This window comes from Tamandua tetradactyla, chromosome 15 (genome assembly GCF_023851605.1).
Source record: "Tamandua tetradactyla isolate mTamTet1 chromosome 15, mTamTet1.pri, whole genome shotgun sequence".
Taxonomy (NCBI): domain Eukaryota; kingdom Metazoa; phylum Chordata; class Mammalia; order Pilosa; family Myrmecophagidae; genus Tamandua; species Tamandua tetradactyla.
Window position 1 is genome coordinate 27850912 of NC_135341.1, and position 23797 is coordinate 27874708.

General features: G+C 34.1%; 1 protein-coding gene across 4 annotated transcripts in view; it reads right to left on the reverse strand.

Moving 5' to 3' along the window:
- APPL1 (adaptor protein, phosphotyrosine interacting with PH domain and leucine zipper 1) overlaps positions 1-23797 on the reverse strand; it is a 62689-nt gene that overhangs the window by 7080 nt on the left and 31812 nt on the right. For 3 of the 4 annotated variants that reach the window (XM_077128924.1, XM_077128926.1, XM_077128923.1), the window contains 11 exons: positions 23233-23379; positions 22258-22340; positions 21388-21546; positions 20361-20549; positions 18181-18223; positions 16780-16836; positions 14613-14704; positions 14094-14276; positions 1337-1389; positions 574-748; positions 444-480 (listed from right to left, as the gene is read on the reverse strand). In XM_077128924.1, the coding sequence (XP_076985039.1) occupies positions 444-480; positions 574-748; positions 1337-1389; positions 14094-14276; positions 14613-14704; positions 16780-16836; positions 18181-18223; positions 20361-20549; positions 21388-21546; positions 22258-22340; positions 23233-23379 (1218 nt within the window). The remainder of the gene's footprint in view (positions 1-443; positions 481-573; positions 749-1336; positions 1390-14093; positions 14277-14612; positions 14705-16779; positions 16837-18180; positions 18224-20360; positions 20550-21387; positions 21547-22257; positions 22341-23232; positions 23380-23797) is intronic. The other variant, XM_077128927.1, reaches the window with a different exon arrangement.

Consider the following 23797-nt stretch of genomic DNA (forward strand, 5'->3'; position numbering starts at 1 on the left):
TACCAAGCAGAATAAGAGGCTGAACACTGAATGTGTTTTATTAACACATTTTGCAAAGTCAAATTCAATAACAAAAATATCTATAATATTAAACAATTAAATAGGAACACATACTTCCAGTTATTTCAAAATAATTATAAAATAAACTCAATATATTTGCCTTTTAATTCCCACTGTTAGTTTCGTTGGTGTGTAAGATATGCTCCCTAAGGGATTAAAGACTAAACATCACAACAGATAGCAATGATTCTTCAAGTTATGTGGAATTCAAATAATAACATAACAGAGACATGGCCACAGATTTAACCATACATAATAACCTCAACACCAATCATAATCAAAACTACCAAAATTGAATAAGCAGGATCAGGATTATTATAATGATATAAGATATGTATCTGCAAGAAGGGCTTATAGTAAAGCTCTAAACATGTAGAACTCACCGTGAGTCTTGTAACTTGTGTCTGTGGATCAATTAACCTAAAATAATCATTGAAAATGTGGAAAACAAATGTCAATTAGGCTGAAATTATATAAACCTTTTTTCGTAGTTTTTTTTAAGGGAGTGATTACCTTAAACAGTCACAAGTGACTAATAAATGTGATTCTGTCATACGAAAAATATTATGGATGGCTCGGGCAGCTAAGATCTGGCGCATTGTTTCGTAAACAACATCTGGATTGTCATCTGATTTCACCTCCATAGAACCAAGGAACCGGACAATAAATAACTGATGAAGAATAGAATCTAAAGAGAACAAGGTACATTATATATTTTCAAATCCTACATTTCTTTTCCTAAAGAATACATACACTGCTTCCTAATAGACTTGCCAGTGAAAAATGTGTAAGTATTTAGCAATAACTCCAAACTACAGTGTTTACATTATAGGAAAATGAAGGTCTCAAATTCACTTCAGGATTTTGTAGTTCTGGGCAAAAACAATTTCATTCTTATAATTTTTCTGTAATACTGGAATTATACCAGTATTATATGGTTCCAGTATTACGACTACTGGAAGAAGGGAAAAAAATAAAATAAAAACTATGCTCCACTACCAGAAGGGAAACATGAGCTGTTAGGAAAAATTTAAAGAATAACTTATGCATTGGAGAACTTGACGAGGTGATCAAAAATGTGTCATTTTATAATTTTGTGTGAATAACATCTTAAATCATGTAACGTTCTGTTGCTTTAAAAGCACTATGAATAAATAAAGTTTGAAGTAAAGACAACATTAAAACTGAGCATAGCAGCACAAATGTAAATGACAAATTCTTCAGTTACTGCTGAGAAGAGTTTCTGAAGTGCAAGAACGCTGCATGTCTGTTTTACCTTCAGCTTCAGATTTTGTACCTCCTCCAGATTCTCCAAATGGATTTGTACGCCTGAAAATTTTAGAAATTTTAGAAATCCCATGAGCAACATGGAAGAAATCACAATCATTAAAACAAGAGTTAAAAACTAAGAGTTGCAAAACCTTATGCATTTAAAAAAGAAAAGCTCTAAAAATACCCCCACCTCATTAAAGAATACTACTGATGACCAAATTATTATGATCAAGGCCCCTGCCTCCACACATTAAATGAATTAATAGGCTGAACCCAATATTGGTGCATTTTAGAAGACACAGATGGACTGGAAGTTTAACTATACACATGGAAAAAAAAACACTAGTATAATGAACCACGTTGCAAAAGTTCCTGAATTTAAATAACCTTGCACAGAGAAACAGGTGATTTAGTTTCAATCCTAGCTACATGAAAAAATGCCAAGGATTTACCGCTATTATGAAAATCTCTTCTCAGTTTCTTTAAATACATGGCACAGTTAACTATAAGGATGTGAACATTCCAGTTTTTAATCTGTATTTCAATCTGTATAATAAGATGCAAGAACAAAAGTGAACTGGAGATGGAAGCTACCTCCCTCCTCAGTGTATCTGGAGCTTGGCATACTCACAATGAAAGAAGAAAAGTACAATTTGAAGTAGGTTCGAGAAGCAAACAGAGCAAATGGTTCTAAAATAATGTTGGCTCCTTAATACATGTCTGACCTACTACATCAAATGCTAAGTATTTATATAGTAAAAAAAATTACTTTTTCTTCTGTGTGTGTGTGTATGTGTGTGTGTATACGTACAAGAAAAAAATACATATATAGCCATGTATTCCAAATTCATATATTTTCTGTAATACTGGAATTATACCAGTATACAACTTTTACAATGTGACTGTGAGATTGTAAAACCTTGTGTCTGATGATCCTTTTATCCAGGGTATGTACAGAAGATTTAAAAAAAATATGGATGAAAAATAAATAGGAGGGATAAGGGGTAAATTGAATTGAGTAGATGGAAATACTAATGGTCGATGAAGTGGGGGTAAAGAGTATGGGATGTATGTATTTATATATATATTTATGTATTAGGTGTGCAACCTATTCAATAATGATGTAGCCCCTGATTTGCCTGATGTGGCCCTAATTTGCCTTAGTCATGTTGCTTTCATCTGAAGCCAAAGAAAATAAAACTTTTAATTGCTTTAATAAGGACAGTTCTCATTATTTAAACAAAAATGGCTCACTAATCATAGCGGTGATAACTTTGTTTGGATTTAATGTTTTCACTGACATCTTCGCACACTGACTCACAGAGTCCATACACAGATACAATCAGTGGCTCACAATATCATCACATAGTTGTGTATTCATCACCATGATCATTATTTAGAACATTTGCATCACCCCAGCAAAACAAATAAAGAAAAGACTCATACATCCCATATCCTTATACCAATAATAACACTAAATACCAGTAATAACACTAAATGTTAATGGATTGAAATCCCCAATCCACAGACATAGACTGGCAGAATGGATTTAAAAAACAGGACCCATCTATATGCTGTCTACAAGAAACACATCTTAGACCCAAAGATAAATACAGGTTGACAGTGAAAGGTTGGGAAAAGATATTTCATGCAAATAACAATCAGAAAAGAGCAGGAGTAGCTATACTAATACCCAACAAATTAGACTTCAAATGTAAAACAGTAAAAAGAAACAAAGAAGGATACTATGTACTAATAAAAGGAACAATTCAGCACAAAGACATAACAATCATCAATCATAAATATTTATGCTCCAAACGAGAATGCTCAAAAATACATGTGTCAAACAATGAAAACAGAAACAGACACATCTACCATAACAGTTGGAGACTTCAATTCCCCACTCTCATCAATGGACAGAGTACATCTAGACAGAGGATCAATAAAGAAACAGAGAATTTGAATATTACAATAAATGAGCTAGACTTAACAGACATTTACAGGACATTACACCGCACAACAGCAGGATACACCTTTTCCTAAGTGCTCATGGATCATTCTCAAAGACAGACCATATGCTGGGTCACAAAGCAAGTCTCAATAAATTTAAAAAGATTGAAATTATACAAAACACTTTCTCAGATCATAAAGGAATGAATTTGGAAATGAATAATAGGCAGAGCGCCAGAAAATTCACAAATATGTGGAGGCTCAACAACACACTCTTAAACAACCAGTGGGTCAAGGAAGAAATTACAAAGAGAAATCAGTAACTATCTCGAGGCAAATGAAAATGAAAACACAACATATCAAAACTTATGGGACGCAGCAAAGGCAGTGCTAAGAGGGAAATTCATTACCCTAAATGCCTATATCAAAAAAGAAGAAAGGGCAAAAATCGAGGAATTAACTGTCCACTTAGAAACTAGAGAAAGAACAGCAAACTAATCCCAAAGCAAGCAAAAGGAAAGAAATAACAAAGATTAGAGCAGAAGTAAATGAAATCGAGAACATGAAAACAACTGAGAGGATCAATAAAACCAGAAGCTGGTTCTATGAGAAAATCAACAACACTGATGGACCCTTAGCAAGATTGACAAAAAGAAGAGAGAGGATGCAAATAAATAAGATCAGAAACGGAAGAGAAGACATATCCACTGAACCCACAGAAATAAAGGAGGTAATAACAGGATACTATGAACAACTTTTGCTAATAAATACAACAATGTAGATATAATGGACAACTTCCATGAACAACCAACTTTGACGGGAGAAGAAATAGACGACCTCAACAAACCAATCACAAGTAAAGAAATTGAATCAGTCATTAAGAACCTTCCCAAAACGAAAAGTCCAGGACCATGGCTTCACATGTGAATTCTACCAAACATTCCAGAAAGAATTAGTACCAATTCTGATCAAACTCTTCAGAAAAATTGAAGAGGAGGGACAGCTAACTAATTCATTCTATGAAGCCAACATCACCCTCATACCAAAACCAGGCAAAGATATTACAAAAAAAGAAAATTACAGACCAATCTCTCTAATGAATAGAGATGCAAAAATCCTCAACAAAATTCTAGCAAATCAAACCAGCAACACATTAAAAGAATTATACATCATGAGCATGTAGGATTCATCCCAGGTATGCAAGGATGGTTCAATATAAGAAAATCAATTAATGTAACGCACCATATCAACAAATCAAAGCAGAAAAATCACATGATCATCTCGACTGATGAAGAGAAGGCATCTGACAAAATTCAACATCCTTTCCTGTTGAAAACACTTCAAAGGATAGGAATACACGGGAACGTCCTTAAAATGATACAGGGAATATATGAAAAACCCACAGCTAAGATCATCCTCAATGGGGAAAAACTGAACACTTTCCCCTTAAGATCAAGAACAAGACAAGGATGTCCACTATCACCACTGTTATTCGACATTGTGTTGGAAGTTCTAGCCAGAGCAATAGGACAAGAAAAAGAAATACAAATCATCAAAATTGGAAAGGAAGAAGTAAAACTATCACTGTTTGCAGAAGATATACCATTTGTCAAAAACCCTGAAAAATCCACAAAAAACTACTAGAGTTAATAAACGAGTACAGCAAAGTGGCAGGTTACAAGATCAACATTCAAAAATCTGTAGTATTTCTATACACTAGTAATGAACAATCTGAGGGGGAAATCAAGAAATGAATTTCATTTACAACTGCAACCAAAAGAATAAAATATTTAGGAATAAATTTAACTAAAGAGACAAAAGACCTATACAAAGAAAACTACAAGAAATTGTTAAAAGAAATCACAAGAGACCTAAATAGATGGAAGGGCATACCGTGTTCATGGATTGGAAGACTAAATATAATTAAGATGTCAATTCTACCTAAATTGATTTATAGATTCAATGCAATACCAATCAAAATCCCAACAACTTACTTTTCAGAAATAGAAAAACCAATAAGCAAATTTATCTGGAAGGGCAGGGTGCCCCGAATTGCTAAAAGTATCCTGAGTAAAAAAACAAAGCTGGAGGTCTCACATTGCCTGACTTTAAGGCATATTATCAAGCTAGAGCGGTCAAAACAGCATGGTACTGGCATAAAGATCAATATATTGACCAATGGAATCGAATAGAGTGTTCAGATATAGACCCTCTCATTTATGGACATTTGATCTTTGATAAGGCGGTCAAGCCAACTCACCTGGGACAGAACAGTCTCTTCAATAAATGGTGCCTAGAGAACTGGATATCCATATGCAAAAAAATGAAAGAGGACCCTTATCTCACACCCTATACAAAAGTTAACTCAAAATGGATCAAAGATCTAAACATCAGATCTAAGACCATAAAACAGTTAGAGGAAAATGTAGGGAAGTGTCTTATAAATCTTATAATTGGAGGCGGTTTTATAGACCTTACACCCAAAGCAAGAGTACTGAAGAAAGAAAGAAAGAAATGGGAACTTCTCAAAATTAAACACTTTTGCACATCAAAGAACCTCATCAAGAAAGTAAAAAGACAGCCCACACAATGGGAGACAATATTTGGAAACAACACGAGATAAAGGTCTAGTGTCCAGAATTTATAAAGAGATTGTTCAACTCAACAACAAAAAGACAGCCAATCCAATTACAAAATGGGAAAAAGACTTGAACAGACAACTCTCAGAAGAGGAAATACAAATGGCCAAAAGGCACATGAAGAGATGTTCAACGTCCCTGGCCATTAGAGAAATGCAAATCAAAACCACAATGAGATGTCATCTCACACCCCCCAGAATGGCCATTATCAACAAAACAGAAAATGACAAGTGCTGGAGTGGATGTGGAGAAGGAGGCACACTGATTCACTGTTGGTGGGAATGTCAAATGGTTCAACCGCTGTGGAAAGCAGTTTCGCAGTTCCTCAAAAAGCTGAATACAGAATTGCCATATGACCCGGCAATACCACTGCTAGGTATCTACTCAAAGAACATAAGGGCAAAGACACAAACAGACATTTGCACACCAATGTTTCCAGCAGCATTATTTACAATTGCAAAGAGATCAAAACAGCCAAAATGTCAAAACCTTGTGTCTGATGCTCCATTTATCTACCTTGTCAACAAATGAGTAGAACATATGGAATAAAAATAAATAATAGCAAATACCAAGAGATGGAAACAGCCAAAATCTCCATCAACGGACGGGTGGCTAAACAAACTGTGGCATATACATACAATGGAATACTATGCAGCTGTAAGACAGAATAAAGTTATGAAGTATGTAACAACATGGATGGACCTTAAGGACATTATGCTGAGTGAGATTAGCCAAAAACAAAAGGACAAACACTGTATGGTCTCACTGATATGAACTGACATTAGTGAATAAACTTGGAATATTTCATTCGTAACAGAGACCATCAGGACATAGAAATAGGGTAAGATATTGGGTAAATGGAGCTGAAGGGATACAGACTGTGCAACAGGACTGAATATAAAAACTCAGAAATGGACAGCACAACACTACCTAACTGTAATACAAATATGTTAAAACACTGAATGAAGCTGCATGTGAGAATGATAGAGGGAGGAGGGCTGGGGGCATAAATGAAATCAGAAAGAAAGATAGAAATTAAAGATTGAGATGGTATAATCTAGGAATGCCTAGAGTGTATAATGATGACTAAATGTACAAATTTTAAAATGTTTTTGCATGAGGAAGAACAAGGAATGTCATTACTGCAGGGTGCTGAAAATAGATGGTAATTAATATTTTATAATTTCAACTTATGTGTGAAACTAAATCAAAAAATTTTTATTTGGTATAAAATTTATATTTTGACTAGTGCATCTCCTAATATAACTTATGTAGATAGTTGGCTGAACAACATAAGTACATGGAACCTTGGGTAGGACATTAGATTTTATTGGTTTGTCCAGAGTGAAGCCCCGATGAATCCCAGAGTGATTTGATCAGTAAGTGGAAAAGTATTTGCAAAGTCCCCTTTGGGGAATGGTGAGAACAGGGAAAAATTCAACCTCCCCAAGGTGAATTATTGATATTCTCACAAGCAGTGTGGACAACCAAAGCTGTAGGCTGAGCCTCCAGTCTTGGGGTTTGTTCACATGAAACTTAAGTCCACAAAGGATAGGTCAAGTCTACTTAAAATTAGGCCTAAGAGTCACCCCCAAGAGAACCTCTTTTGTTGCTCAGATGTGGCCTCTCTCTCCAGCCAATACAACAAGCAAACTCACCACCCTCCCCCTGTCTACGTGCGACATGACTGCCAGGGGTGTGGACCTTCCTGGCAACATGGGACAGAAATCCTAGAATGAGCTGAGACTCAGCATCAAGGGATTGAGAAAACCTTCTCGACCAAAGAGGGAAGAGTGAAATGAGACAAAGTGTCAATGGCTGAGAGATTCCAAACAGAGTCAAGAGATTATCTTGGAGATTATTCTTATGCATTAAGTAGATATCACCTTGTTATCCAAGATGTAATGGAGAGGCTGGAGGGAACTGCCTGAAAATATAGAGCTGTGTTCCAGTAGCCATGTTTCTTGATGATGATTGTATAATGATATAGCTTTCACAATGTGACCGTGTGATTGTGAAAACCTTGTGTCTGATGCCTTTTATCTACTTTATCAACAGACGAGTAGAACTTACGGAATAAAAATAAATAATAGGGGGAACAAATGTTAAAGTAAGTTCAGTTTGAAATGCTAATGATCAAGAAAGGGAGGGGTAAGGGGTATGGTATGTAAAATTCTTTTTTTCCTTTTCTGTTTTTGTTTTATTTTTCTGTTGTCTTTTTATTTCTTTTTCTGAATTGATGCAAATGTTCTAAGAAATGATCATGATGATGAATATGCTACTATGTGATAATATTGTGAATTACTGATTATATATGTTAATGTTTTATTTCCTTTGTTAAATTTTTTTAATTAATAAATAAATTTTAAAAAGAAACCTATGGGATGCAGCAAAAACTGTGCTTGGAGGGAAATTTACTGCCTTAAATGCTTATATCAAAAGAGATGAGAAAAATCAAGGAATTAACTGTTCACTTGGAAGAACCAGAGAAAAAACAGCAAACTAATCCCAAAGCAAGCAAAAGGAAAGAAATAACAAAGATTAGATCAGAAATAAATGAAGTTGAGAACATGGAAACAATCGAGAAAAATCAACAAAACCACAAGTTGGTTCTTTGACAAAAATCAATAAAATTGATGGACCCTTGGCAAGGTTGACGAAAAGAGAAAGAGAGAGGATACAAATAAACAAAATCAGAAGTGCAAGAGATATAACCACTGACCCCACAGAAATAAAGGAGGTAATGAGAGGATATTTATGAGCAACTATATGATAATAACTAGAAAATGTAGAGGTAATAGACAACTTCCTAGAAAGGCATGAACAACCAACACTGACTCAAGAAGAAACAGACGACCTCAAAAAATTAATCACAAGTAAAGAGACTGAATCAGTTCTCAAGAAGCTCCCAAAAAGAAAAATCAGGGCCAGATGGCTTCACATGTGAACTCTACCAAGCATTCAAGAAGAATTAATACCAATCCTGCTCAAACTCTTCAAAAAAATTGAAGAGGAGGGAAAGCTACCTAACTCAGTCTATGAAATATCACCCATGTACCAAAGCCAGACAAAGATACTATAAGAAAATTACAGAACAATCTCTCTAATGAATATAAATACAAAAATCCTCAACAAAATATTTGCAAAGCAAATCCAACAGCACAGTAAAAGAATTATATACCATGACCAAGTGGGATTTATTCCAGGTATGTCAGGACAGTTCAACATAAGAAAATCAATTAGTGTAATATCATATCAACAAATCAAAGCAGAAAAACCACATCATCTCAATTGATGCATAAAAGTCATATGACAAAATTCAAGTCCCTTTTTTGATGAAAACATGTCAAAGGATAGGAATAAAAGGGAACTTCCTCAACATGATAAAGGGAATATATGAAAAACCCACAGCCAACATCATCTTCAATGGGGAAAGACTGAAAGCTTTCCCCCTAAGATCAGGAACAAGACAAAGATGTCCACTGTCACTACTGTTATTCAACATTGTGTTGGAAGTTCTAGCCAGAGCAATTAGACAAGAAAAAGAAATGCAAGGCATCAAAACTGGAAAGGAAGAAGTAAAAATCTCACTGTTTGCAGATGATATGATACTGTATGCTTTAAATTCCAAAAAATCCATAGCAAAACTACTAGAGCTAATAAATGAGTACAGCAAAGTGGCAGGTTACAAGATCAACACTCAAAAACCTGTAGTGCTTCTATACACTAGCAATGAGCAACCTGAGGAGGAAATCAAGAAAAACAATCTATTTATCACTGCAACCAAAAGAATACAATATTTAGGAATAAATTTAACTAAGGATACAAAAAACCCATACAGAGAAAACTACAAGACATTGCTAAAAGAAATCACAGAAGAACTAAATAAATGGAAGGATATATCATGTTCATGGATTAGAAGGCTAAATATAGTTAAGATGTCAATTCTACCTAAACTGATTAATAGATTCAATGCAATACCAATTAAAATCCCAAAAACTTACTTTGCAGAAACAGAAAAAACAATAACCAAATTTATTTGGAAGGGCAGGGTGTCCCAAATAGGTAAAAATATCGAGAAAAAAAAGTGGAGTAGGAGGTCTCACACTACCTAATTTGAAGGCATATTATGAAGCTACAGTGGTCAAAACAGCATGGTACTGACATAAAGACAGATATATTGACCAATGGAATTGAATAGAGTGTTCAGATATAGACCCTCTCATCTTTGGACAACTGATCTTTGATAAGGCAGTCAAGCCAATTCACCTGGGACAGAGCAGCCTCATCAATAAACGGTGCTTAGAGAACTGGATATCCATATGCAAAAGAATCACAGACAGCCTACGCAATGGGAGACAATATTTGGAAACCACATATTAGATAAGGGTTTGGTATCCAGAGTATATAAAGAGATTCTTCAACTCAACAACAAAAATACAAATAACCCAATTAAGAAATGGGCAAAAAACATGAACAGTGCTTCTCAGAAGAGGAAATACAAATGGCTAAAAGGCATATGAAAAGATGTTCAACTTCCCTGGCTTCAGGGAAATGCAAATCAAAACCTCAGTGTGGTACCATCTCACATCCACCAGAATGGACACTATCAAAAAAATAGAAAACATAAATGCTGGAGAGGATGTGGAGAAAGAGGAACACTTATCCACTGTTGGTGGGAATGTCAAATGGTACAACCGTTGTGGAAAGCAGTTTGGCAGTTCCTCAGGAAGCTAAGTATAGAATTGCCGTATAGAGCATCCCACTGCCTCTATTCCAAGTATAGAGCAATCCCACTGCCTCTATTCCAAGGGCAAGGACACAAACGGACATTTGCACACCTATGTTTATAGCAGCATTATTTATAACTGCCAGGAGATGGAAAATGCCCAGATGTCCATCAATGGATGTGTGGCTAAACAAGCTGTGGTATATACATACAATGGAATATTACACAGCTGCAAAACAGAATAAAGTCATGAAACATGTAACAATGTGGATGGATCCTGAAGACATCATGCTGAGTGAAATTAGCCACAAAGAAAAGGACAAATACTGTATGGCCTCCCTGATATGAACTAACATTAATGAATAAACTTGGAGAGTAACAGTTAAAAACACAGGTTATCAGGATATAGAAACAGGGTAAAGATTGGGTAATTGGCACCGAAGGGATACAGACTGTGCAACAGGACTGACTGTAAAAATTCAGAAATGGATAGTAAATACTACCTGATTATAGCACAGTAATGTAAGCACACTGAATGAAGCTGAATGTAAGAATGATAGAGGGAGAAGGCTGGAGGCATATATGAAACCAAAAGGAAAGATAGATGATAAAGATTGAGATGATATGACTTAGGAATGCCTAGAGTGTACAATGATGGTGATTAAATGTACAAATTAAAAAAATGTTTTTGCATGAGGAAGAACAAAGGAATGTCAGTATTGCAGGGTGCTGAAAACAGATGGCCATTCATATTTTAAAACTTCATCTTCTGTGTGAAGCTAAAGGGAGAAATGTTCATTTGGTGCAAAATTTTTTATTTTGAATAGCGCATCTCCTAAAATAACTTATACGAACAGTTTAATTGACCGTATAAGTACATGGAACCTTGAATAGGGCACGAGATTTTGTTGGTTTGTCCAGGTTAGTGTGATGCCCCAATAAATCCCAGAGTGATGTGAACAGTGAATAAAGAAGTGTTTGCAGGGTGGGCCACGGTGGCTCAGCAGACAGAGCTCTTGCCTGCCATGCTGGAGACCCAGGTTCGATTCCCAGTGCCTCCTCATGCAAAAGAAAAAAAAAAGAAGTATTTGCAAAGTCCCCTTGGGGAATGGGGAGAAAGAGGGAAAAATTTAAGTTCCCCATTTGGAGAATTCCTGATATTTTCGCAAGCAGTGGGGACAACCAAATCAATAGGCCGAGCCCTTGATCTTGGGGTTCATGCCTATGAAACTTTTCCCCCAAAGGATAAGCTAAACCTACTTAAATTAGGCCTAAGAGTCACTCTCAGAGAACCTCATTTGTTGCTCAGATGTGGCTTGTCTCTCTCTAAGCCCATACAGCATATGAACTCACTGCCCTCCCCCACTCTACATGGGACATGACTCCCAGGATTTAGTGTAAGCACGGGACAGAAATCCTGGGATGAGCTGGGACTTGGTATCAAGGGATTGAGAAAACCTTCTTGACCAAAAAGGGGAAGAGAAAAATGAGACAAAAATAAAGTGTCAGTGGCTGAGAGATTTCACAGAGTTGAGAGGTTACCCTTGAGGTTATTCTTACACATTACATAAATATCCCCTTTTCTAGCTTATGATATATTAGAGTGGCTAGAGGGAAGTATGTGAAACTGTAGAGCTATGTTCCAGCAGCCATGTTTCTTGAAGACGACTGTATAAAGGTACAGCTTTTACAATGTGACTATGTGATTGTGAAAACCTGTGTCTCATGCTCCTTTTATCTACGGTATGGACAGATGAGTAAAGAATTTGGATAAAAAATAAACAAATGATAGGGAGAACAAAGATTAAAATAAATTGAGTAGATTGAAACACCAGTAGTCAATGAGATCACTGGTCAATGAGAGGGAGGCGGGGTAAGGGGTTATGGTATGTTTGAGGTTTTGTGGTTTTTTTTTTTTCTTTTTTATTTCTTTTGCTGGAGAGACCCAAATGTTCAAAAAAATGATCGTGGTGATGAATACACAACTATATGATGATATTGTGAGCCACTGCTTGTAACCATATCAAGAAGGTTTGCATGTCAAGAATGTTCGTATGTTTGTTTAAGTTTACAATAAAAATATTAATTAAAAAAAAGTAAATAGGAAATGTAAAAAAAAAAAAAAAAGTATACCAAAAATTCTCCAAATGGGAAGGTTGAATATTTCCTCCTTTCTCCCCAGTCCCCCAAAGGAACACTGCAAATACTTTATTCACTGCCCTAGTTGATCTGGGGTATATCAGGGCATCATACTAACCTGGACAAACCAACAAAATCTCACACCCTATTCCAAATTCCATGTATTTATTCTATCCAATTAAACTTACCATACAAGTTAAACTAGGTAATGCACTACCGAAAATACAAATTTTGCAGCAAATAAACATTTCTCCCCTTGGTCTCACATGGAAGTTGAAGTCAAATATGGATGATATCATTCTTTACCCTGTATTCTGAGCTACTTTATTCTTATCCAGATCAGCTTCCTTCAAATCTCTAGTTGAAGTCTGATCCCTTTTTCAACTTTGTAAGCAGTTCCTTAATGCTGACTTTGATAGCTTCAGAGCGCTAACTCCAAGTCTCAGGTGTCACATAAATACCTAAAGTTCCTGGAAACAACCAGGTTATTTACAAACAGCTCAGTAACTCAGAATTTAGAAATAACAGTTATAGGGCGGGCCACGGTGGCTCAGCAGGTAAAAATGCTTGCCTGCCATGCCCGAGGACCCGGGTTCGATTCCCGGTGCCTGCCCACGTAAAAAAAACAAAAAAACAAAAAAACAAACAAAAAAAAAGAAATAACAGTTACAACTCCTGAATATATGTGACTGCTAACAATCTAGGACCCTTTACAATAGGCCCCAACCTGATAACCCATGTTCTCAACTACTTCAGTTCACCAAGTTTTCATATTATAGTTAGTCCAGATAAGTGAGGCCTGATAATATTTGTATTTCTGTTTCTGACATTTCATTCAACATACAGTCTTTAAGGTTCATTCACCTAATTGTATCTCAGAAATGATACTGTTAAATATCTTACTGGACATTTCTTATACAAGAAAATATTCTCTAACGAATCTATAGCAAATTTTGTTACCCCTAAGAATTTGTAAAATATCATCACAAGTTAAAGACAGGACTGTCAATTTTCCTCAGCAGTTTTAAGAGCAAATACCCAAGAAGTAGAAATAGTGAGGAACTCAGAATTAAAATATTTTTAAACTAAATTATCTTAACTTCTTTAATTGAGGTAGCAGACAGACACAGAGAAGCCATCATGATCATTTTCTAATACTATCAGAATTATGTTAGGTAATGAAAACAAAGAAAGTACAGTACAGCAATTGTACTATTGTATGTGAAAAATGATTCTCAAATGTAGAAATGGAGTCATAAAACTTACAAACCAGAGCACAACAACCCTGTGATGCCATCACCCACCTGCTTCCCTGGCTAGAAGCTTTCACCTGGCCAGGCTGATCTTCACACACAGGAGAAATGATGTCAAATTGTATTGGAGTGTCTGGGGCAACAAGGGAATCTAGAGAAAGAGCAGCCAAACTTGTGGACTCAGATCCTAAGGATCCCGAACTGCTGGTTCGTACTGCTGGTGGCCGAGATTGTCTAAAAACAAAGGAAAATGAGAAGGCATAGCAATTAATTTTCTAGTTTGAAAATCAAAAAAACTATGAGAAAAGAAAACACACTTTTAAAATAAATCAGTGAGAAGAGCTAAACAACAAACTTCCTACTTTCAATTATTAAATTCAAAAACATGAATCACTTCCTAACAGAAAATCACTGGAAATGCTACAGAAATCTGGAATCTTTTACCAGCTCTAGTGCCAATTTTTAAATATTTTGTTATATTGTTTGGTGAACTATTTAGTATTAATGTAAAGAGTAACATTTTAAATAGCCCAGAGAGTTCTTTAAATAACCCAGAGTCTGATAACTTACCCTGTTGGCCGCAGGCTCTCATGTCTCTGCTGGAATGATGGAGAAGGAGTGACTGCTTCCAGAGCTGATTGATTTACTCGTGCAGCAATTTCCTATTGCAATTTAAAAAAAAAAAAACCTAATATTAGTAATATAAGAAAACCAAAAATTTGAATATAACTCTGTGAACTGTCAGAATGCTTTGGAGTCACACTTAAAACACAAATTGTTTTAAGTTCTCTTGTCTTGGTATTTAAAATACATAAATTATTTCACAATATCATAAGCTTTCTATAAATCTGGGGAAAAATCTAATTTTTTTCTACTAACACAAATAGGAAAATGTTTTGTATTTAAATTTTTAACTGCCAGATTTTCTGGATTAAAGTTTGTTTACCACTGTATTGCTAGCATCTAATATAGTGCTTGGCATAAGGATCACTCGATAAATTGGTTTAAAAAAGGAGTAGGAAATATTCACAAAATATGAAAGTATTTTATAACTATATGGGTGAAGTTTTCATAATTTTTGAGAATTTATTTATGCTTATAAATATTTCTGTATTTAATGTATAAAGTTATCATGGATATTTTCAGATCAAAATGTAAAAGAAAGAAAGCTTTCAATAAGATTTTTAGATTAACTGGTTTATTTAAAACATTGGCTAAATAAAATTGGTACTTAAATTTGAAAAAAAAATCAGAAAACATTTTGCATATCTCTCTTATAGTTAGCAAAAATACCAATATGATGCCACATATTGATCAAAATTTCTTCTCTCAATATAAATAAATTAATTTTGGATGATTTGAAAATGACTAAAACTTAAGAGTCCTGATAACTGGCAGAAAAGAACTAAAAGTCTAAATTATTCAAAAACTGTATTCCATAGATGTAATACAATAAGTAATCTAGTTGCTTTTTAATGTACTTTTTGTAGCCCCCAAAAATTGTTCTTCCCTTTACCTGGGCCTAAAATTAGGAAGTCATCTTTATCTCCTTTGTCTCCTGCATCCTTCAATTCGTCAGTTACTTACTAATCCAGTTAATTTCTTTTTACTGGTTTCTCAGATTTTTTCTTTCTTCTCTCTTCCTTCAGTACTATCCTATTCAGTCTGATTCCCCATCAATTCTTGCCTAGACCATGATAATGACATACTACATGTCCCCAGACTCTTACCTTTAATCCTCCTTTACATTAACTGCAGCTTAAGACTTAGAAGAGTAAAGGATTCCCAGAGAACTAAGCCCTACTCTGCCTCAGCTGAAATCATCCACCCCCATTCAGCACTAAAGACAGCCAGGTTCAGAGCACAGCCAAGCCTGCCAACAATGGTAAGAGACAGCTTCTGCCCAAGAGCCAAGTTTTTGCCCAATTATACTGCAGTATGGATCCAACTGACTCTTTCCAGAGTTCTCTGTGCTCCCAGTTTCTGCCTGTATGCTTGGACTGTACCTCCGGCCATGTCTACATTGTTGGGTTCATCTGGTTTGATAACCTTGTTTCTCAAAAAGTAATCAGCAAACCAGGAGCTAAGGCCATTCATTCAGACCTACTGAATCAGAATATGCATTTTAACAAGATCCCTAGGTGATCTGTATGCACATTTCTTATTTCTACTATTCTCCATCAAGAACCCTCAATTCCAATTTACTATTGGTTTTCATAAAGATACCATTTCTGCCTTTGTGCTTTTATTTTTATGGTCTTATCTACAGTGTCTTCTCTTTTCCTCAAAATACCACCTCTACAGAGCTCTCTCTAGTCTAATGTCCACCCTGACCTTAACTTTCTCTATACTTAAGCTTTTAGTCACCACTGTACACCTTCAGATACTGTTTTATATGAAATTTTAAAGTTTTAGTTTTGCCGCCCCATACAGAGGCCATGGCTTGTTTTTCTTCTGTATCCTCTTTCTGTATGGTGCACAACACAGTGCTAAACATAGAGATGACACCCAGTAAATATTTGTTGCTTGACTTATTTCAGTACCATCTAAAATAATTTCTTGTTCTAGTAAGACCAGACACTCATTGACCAGACGCTCATTGCATACACGATACATTAAAGTTTCCCACTGAAGGTCTAATTTAAAGATTGAGAACTATGACTTAATTAAAAACGCCATGAAAGTCAAGACTTACTCAATTTTGCTAGATCTGGGTATCAAAAAATAAAAATATTACCTCTGGATTTTCACTTAAATATATTTGCTTAGATATGTTATTTATTGTACAGATCCACTGCAATAAGAAAAAACAGAAAAATATGATTAATGTATTTTTCTACAAAGTTTCTCCAATACTCAACTGAAACAGAAGTTTCACTGTATTCTTTCTAAGAAAAACACTTTCCTAGATATATACACATATATATGTATAGTATTTGAAAATATAACAGAACATTGAGCAGATTTATCAGAATCCTAAATTTATTTCACACAAGGGAATAAATACAATACAGCAATCATTTTAAATTGTTCAAGTCCAACAGAAACTGGATATTTGAAGAAGTATAAACTCCAACAATGATTTTGATAAAACAATACATATTTGAAGAAGTATAAAATCAAAGAAAGATTTTGATAAAAGTGAGCCATACCATCTTAAACAATGTGCATAAATAATCTGTACTTACCTTTCCCACCAAACAAGACATTCTGGACATACATGATGATTAACACGAGCGAAAGGGAGCTAATATACTTCTGTATTATTCTGGTACATACATTTTACACACTTCCCTTCTTTCAAGTGTATATATAATTAACATGAAAAATGCTGTCAACAGTACATTTTTTTGCTTCTCTTTCTAAGACTCCCAGTGCCTGATGGGCCTCCTAAGCTAAATTAATATTTGTTTAATAAAACCTGCAAAGAGCAGAGACATGTGTCTGCGCTTCCTCAGAGAACAGAGGCAAGTTTTAATATTAATTCTTTCCCAGGAGCAGAAAGTAAATGTAGGTCCCCACATAATTCCTAAACTCGTTTTTTGCCAGCACAATTACCGTACAAGATAAAAAAGGCTCAAAAACAAAGCTACGGTATATTTTTGGAAGAATATTTCTCAACACAGAGTTTCTGAAGCGTCAGTTCTTGATAGTACCTTACCTTCCATATTTGGTGTACTAGAAGTAAAAATGGAGCCAAAAATAAAAGGCTTGTGAGGAAGAAGAGAGACTCCCAAATTTTTGTTTTTCTATCTTTCATTTCCCTAAGGTTTTAAGCTTCAGTTGTTTACTGCCATGGCACATCTGCTGTTACTATGCTCTTAATACAGCAATTACTGTCTCAGAGGGTTCATGCAAAATGGGAATAAATTAAACTATCACCTCATAATGTTCAGCCTGCCAGAAAGCAACAGTCACAAGGTCATTTCTGAATTTGAGCCCTTACAAAGATAGCAGAGAGATGATCTCTAAGGTCCTTCCAGCTATAAAATCCTGTGAGAAACTTGAGAATATTGTCTCCCACTTTTACATAAAATTACTTTTAAGTAACTATAATTTTCTATAATGAATAATTAATATTTTATAATCATAAAAATATTTTAATGTTGCTGAAGAAATTGACTAAGTTGACCTTTACCTCTTCATGATCTTTTTTACTTTCTGCTTGCAGAATTGAAGATCTGAAAGAAAAAAAAAGAAAAAAGTTTGGCCCTCAACTTTGCTTCAAAAGTACTTTCAACATGATCCAAGTGAACTTTTTATCTCTAAAGGTATAGTATATATTAAAAAAAAAATAGTAACAATCTCAGGAAAAGCTGGCCACTGCAAGAATTAAGTCACAGATTTTAACAGCTCTGACTCTGGCTATCTATGCCAAGGTGTACTAAAAAAGAAACCGGTGCTGGTGTCCAGAAGGCAGACTTCAACTAAGAACAATGTATTTTAACTTTCTGACACTTATAATGCATATTTCAAATTTAAATGAGTGATTCTAAGACAAAATAGTACCTCTGCTTCATTAGTGATTGTTCCTCCTTTAATAGGGTTAAATCAAAATTTCAATATATTAATCACAATATAGGAATATTTAGTCTTTCAATACATGTCAATATTTTTAAAGTTAGAAAAAAAATCATTTTAATTAATTTTGCATTGCAAAATGTGACATGAGAAATTATATTAAGCATTAGTACAAAACTGAAAACAAAAAAAATTTAATTACTTAAAATAATATCAATGATTTGGTAATTTTGACAAATGAATACAGGGATTCAATTTCTAGCAGGATGTGTGATATATAGAAATTGGTATTCAATATAACTATTTTGATAAAAGAAAGCCATTTTAAATAATCCACAAAATAGAGAAAACAATACTCTTCAGAGAACCTAGAGGGTGCTCCTAAAGATGAAGGTCAAAAAACAATATTTTAGTTAAGTGGGAAGAAATTACAAATAGCATAAATATGTATCATTAAGAAAAGCTTTAAATTATACTGTATATCCTTAAATGGATTATAATGCAGCTATTACAAAACGTTTTTAATAAGTGGATGAAGACCCAAGTTTATATACAATATTCCCTTGACTATTTAAAAAAGTACTCAGGATAAAAACTGGAAAATAATAGACCAAAACATTAATAATTATTGTTTCTGATTGGTGAGATCATAACTTTCTTCTCACTCCTTTTTATATTTTTCTATGATTTTTAAATAAAAACATAAATATAAACAGTTTGCTTATGATCAATCCCAGTAGGCCAAAATCTCATTACCAATCACTTTATCTGTATATTCTGTAGGCTCTCATTCAATGCAAAGGTAACAAAAGTAAAACAATGGCATTATAAACATGAATGGACTAAATAATGAATCTAATCAGAATTAGTTGATTAACATTCTTAAATAACATTATTCATTAACACCTACTATGTGTTAGGCACAGTACATGTTAGATTTCTATTCCTCACAATGTACAAACGACCTCCTCCCCCATAACCATTTTACATGTAAAAAAAAATGGAGCTCTTTCACAACGTGACTGTGTGATTGTGAAAACCTTGTGTCTGATGCTCCTTTTATCTACCTTATGGACAGATGAGTAAAACACATGGATTAAAAATAAATAAATAATAGGGGGAACAAATGTTAAATAAACTTAGTAGACTGAAATGCTAGTAATCAATGAAAGGGAGGGGTAAGGGGTATAGTATATATGAATTTTTTTCTTTTTATTTCTTTTTCTGAATTGATGTAAATGTTCTAAGAAATGATTATGAAGATAAATATACAACTATGTGATAATATTGTGAGTTACTGATTATATACCAACAATGGAATGATTATATGGTAAAAATGTTAGTGTTTGTATGTTATGTTTAAGTAAAATTTAAAAATTAAAAAAAAGAAAGAAAAATGAAGCTCAAAGGGGGTAAGTAAACTGACCAAAGATACAAAGTAGTTGATCTGGAGTTTAAACTTTCTGACCCCAGGGTTGGGGCTCTTTCAACTAATAACAGTGTTGCCTTAGCTACCCCATGTAGGATTTTCAGTGACAATCTATTATGAAATCAGGGGTCTTAACATATGACAAGGTCAAGGATCTTGTTTTGATAGCTTCAAAATATTAGGAAATTATTTATCCAAGTCAGAAAGTACAAATTCAACTTACTTCTGTATGATTAAAAAGAAAAATAATCTAAATAAATAATAGGCCTAAAGTGCCTACTAGAATTCTGAACAAAAAGGAATTACACTGAATTTTGTTTAGAGTTTAGACTGTTACAGATTTTATTAACGGTAGAAAAAATACTAACTTTTTCCCATCAAAAGAGGTGATCTGAAAACAGTATCGTCTGTCTTCACAGTCCACAGCCATCACTGAACAATTGTCTATGTCCATGGCCAGGCCTCCTGCTACATCTCCTCGGGCCTGGATCATTAAATTTCCACCCTGTGTGAAGTAAAACTGTCTGTCCCAGGTAGATGACACCAAGCCTGTTTTACTAAACGAAAGAACCACATTCACTTATTAATGACACACCTGACATCTCCTTATCATTAACCAGACAAAAAAATAAAGGTCACAAAGAACTAGCTTGCAAAAAGGCACCAAGGCTGAGATGATGGTATGGTAGCCAATGACAAACTCTGGGATCTGTCCTACAACTATTTGTTGAAGAGTGCTCTGAAAATTATTGCTTTTTTCTTTCTTTGCTTTGTATATATATATATATTATACAATAAAAATGTTTAAAAATTTTTAAAAAAAGGCACCAAGGTACTAAGAAAATATAAATGATGTTTTTCAGCCTCTAAAATAAATTTATATATGTTGATCCATTTGTATGTATGTATATGTATATGCGTATTTCCAAAGCAAGGCTAGAAATTATCAAATTGTAGCTGTTATAATGATGCTCTGTAAAATACAGATTACAGTTCAACTTTCAAGGGAATAAAGTCAAAACAAAAGAATTTAACTTACAACTAAGGTTATCTTGCTTTATCCTATCTTCAAGTAAAAACTAAAATTTGATTTGATGATGTAGTTACATTTATTTTAAAGTATGGTAAATGATACTTAATTGTAGTCACATGTAATGATACATTTGCTTAAACTATTCTTTTATAATTTAAAATTATTCAATAAATATCTAAGTACAATTTTACTTTTGAAAATTATTCATATATTACATTCAGTTGGCAGAATTTCACATATATTAACACCACTGAAATGGTTCAACCTTTAGTAAAACCAAAACAATTTGGCAAATGATAATTACATTCATTTGGCATTATCTTAGATGATATACAATATATAAAAATGAAAAGTTTTCTTACTTCCTAGCATTAAGGTATCCAGCCTTTCGAGTTAAGTTTCGATGAACAGGAAATTTGGTGGGGTCTGGGTCAGGCATATATAATGGATCACTAGCTACTTCTAAATCCTCTATGGTCTGCTGCATGGTCTCTACATCACTGTCCATTTCCCTGCGAACACTAACACAAAAAACAGTTAGCTTATGACCAACCCCAACAGGCAAAAAACTCGTTACCAATCACTTTATCTGTATAATATTTGTTCTGTATTTGTTTTGAGGGAAGCAGTGGCATGGGTGATAAAACAGCTTTATATTTTATTTGAAATTTAAATATATTGGAAATAATACCACATTCAAAAGCTAACGAAGCCATAACAATTGTCTGACTTTAGAGAATTTTCAAACTGCTCTCTACTATGCCTTTAGGACAACAAATAATTTTCATCTCCCTCCAAACCTCAGACTGACTACCTCACTGCTCAGACTTCTGAACCTGATTAGAACTACTTTTTCTCTCTCTTTAAGAGTTCACAGTTTAGTCAGCAAGATTTATTTAATAAATCTCTTATCCAACCTCCACTATTTACAGTTTAAAGATAAATTCACTTATGGATAATTGCTCTGTATGTCTGTTACATTCAAACATAAAGCCTTACTTAGATACAATAAAGTTACCATCAGATTTGATACTGTTAAGAAATTCCAAGTTCACAATTTGGAAAAGTTACTGAAAAATCCAAGAAGTACCAATGGGTCATGCAAAAAAAACCACTCTTATGGGGGCGAAAATATGTCTCTGAGGAAATTAAATGGTAAACATTTTTAATAGTTCCATTTAGCTATTAACTTACATAACTGCATTTTCATTCTTAAGGAAGAAAATACTTACTTCTGTACACTTGTTCCAATATTAGTTAAAAATTCTTCCAGTTGTTCACTGAGATTTTCTGAACCCATCTTAAAGAAACTTATCTGGGGCCAGGAGGGATAGTGGGTAAACAACACAAACACATATACACACAAGAAAATACTTAAAGTAAATCACATAAACAATCTCTAAGAGACATGATTTAAACTTTAAAAACACAAAAGACTATTTCCATTTGTGTAAAAATAGGTTGTAGTTTTTTGAGGGAGCAAGATTTAACATTCCCTGTATATCCTTATGTATTTTTTGAATTGAACAAATAATATATGCATATGTTAAACAATTTTTTTAACTGGAAAATAAATTTTAAACATTTCAAAGTAAATGACATAGCTGTAATGTATCTTGTTTATTACAAAAATAAATGGTAATATTTATATCTGAGAAACAATAAATACATACATTTGAAGGAACATTCAAATTTCTTTTAGCTTGATTATTAAGGGACTGAAAAATCCCTTATTTCATATTATAACATATTTTAGCCATAACTTAATTTTCTAGCCTCCTCCCTAATGCATGGCTTTTTTGCCATTTTGGAGTTCTTTTATTTTTAGTCAGGAGGTACACAAGGAACCTGTACTTGTCTGGTCAAAACTTGTCTTTCTCTTCCAGATCTAGTATAAAGCAAGAGTGGATGCTCCAGCTACAAGCATACCTCTGAGACTTTATTCAGCTTTCTATTTCTTGTCCATGACTATTCTGGACAAGGTTGAAATACAAAGTAATGGTTTTGTTTACCCTAAAATATTTGAAATCTAAAATATTTGAAAGGACAACAATTCTCCCTGTTTTCCTTAAAACAGTAGTTCAAAGACATTTTTAAGTTTCTAAAACTCAAACACCAACAAGTATTTTGACAGTTGGTAATACCCCTATATCTAACAAAAATATCAAACTTGATAATTATAATCCAAAGCATAGTACAGCATTTACCTGAGCTTGCATGTACCCAAGCAGTGGTTCTAATAATGCTATCTTCTTTTTGTACTGAAGAGTATTTAATGCACAAAAATAATGCATCATGGTTTGATGTTGTTTTTTTCTGGAAGTATATACATCTTCTGTAACTTCATACTTCACCTTTTTAATGAAAAGATTAAGAATCCTATTATTTACTTAATTTTGGATTATCTTGAGTCATGGCTGTGGGGAAGAATCTACCAAATGAAAAGGTCCATCACCAGCAATTGTGCAAAGCTTTCCTGCTTTCTGTTGTATTAGAAAGCCTTCAATATACTGGTCATGATTTTCCTGTTTGAATATCAACCACCTAACTTTTAAAAATGCATACTAAAAGTAGAATTCTGCTTATAACTAATAATGGTACAATGACTAAACTAAGCATGGTAGAGAAAGCCTACTACATGGAGGAGAGGCAGACAACTATTTGGTATTACCTTAGCCATTAGTCTTTGACCACAATCACATAACAGTCTCCTCAGCTCTCTCCCTACCACTCCTCTTCTATCTTCCTTTACTTGCACTTAAATTATGTGTG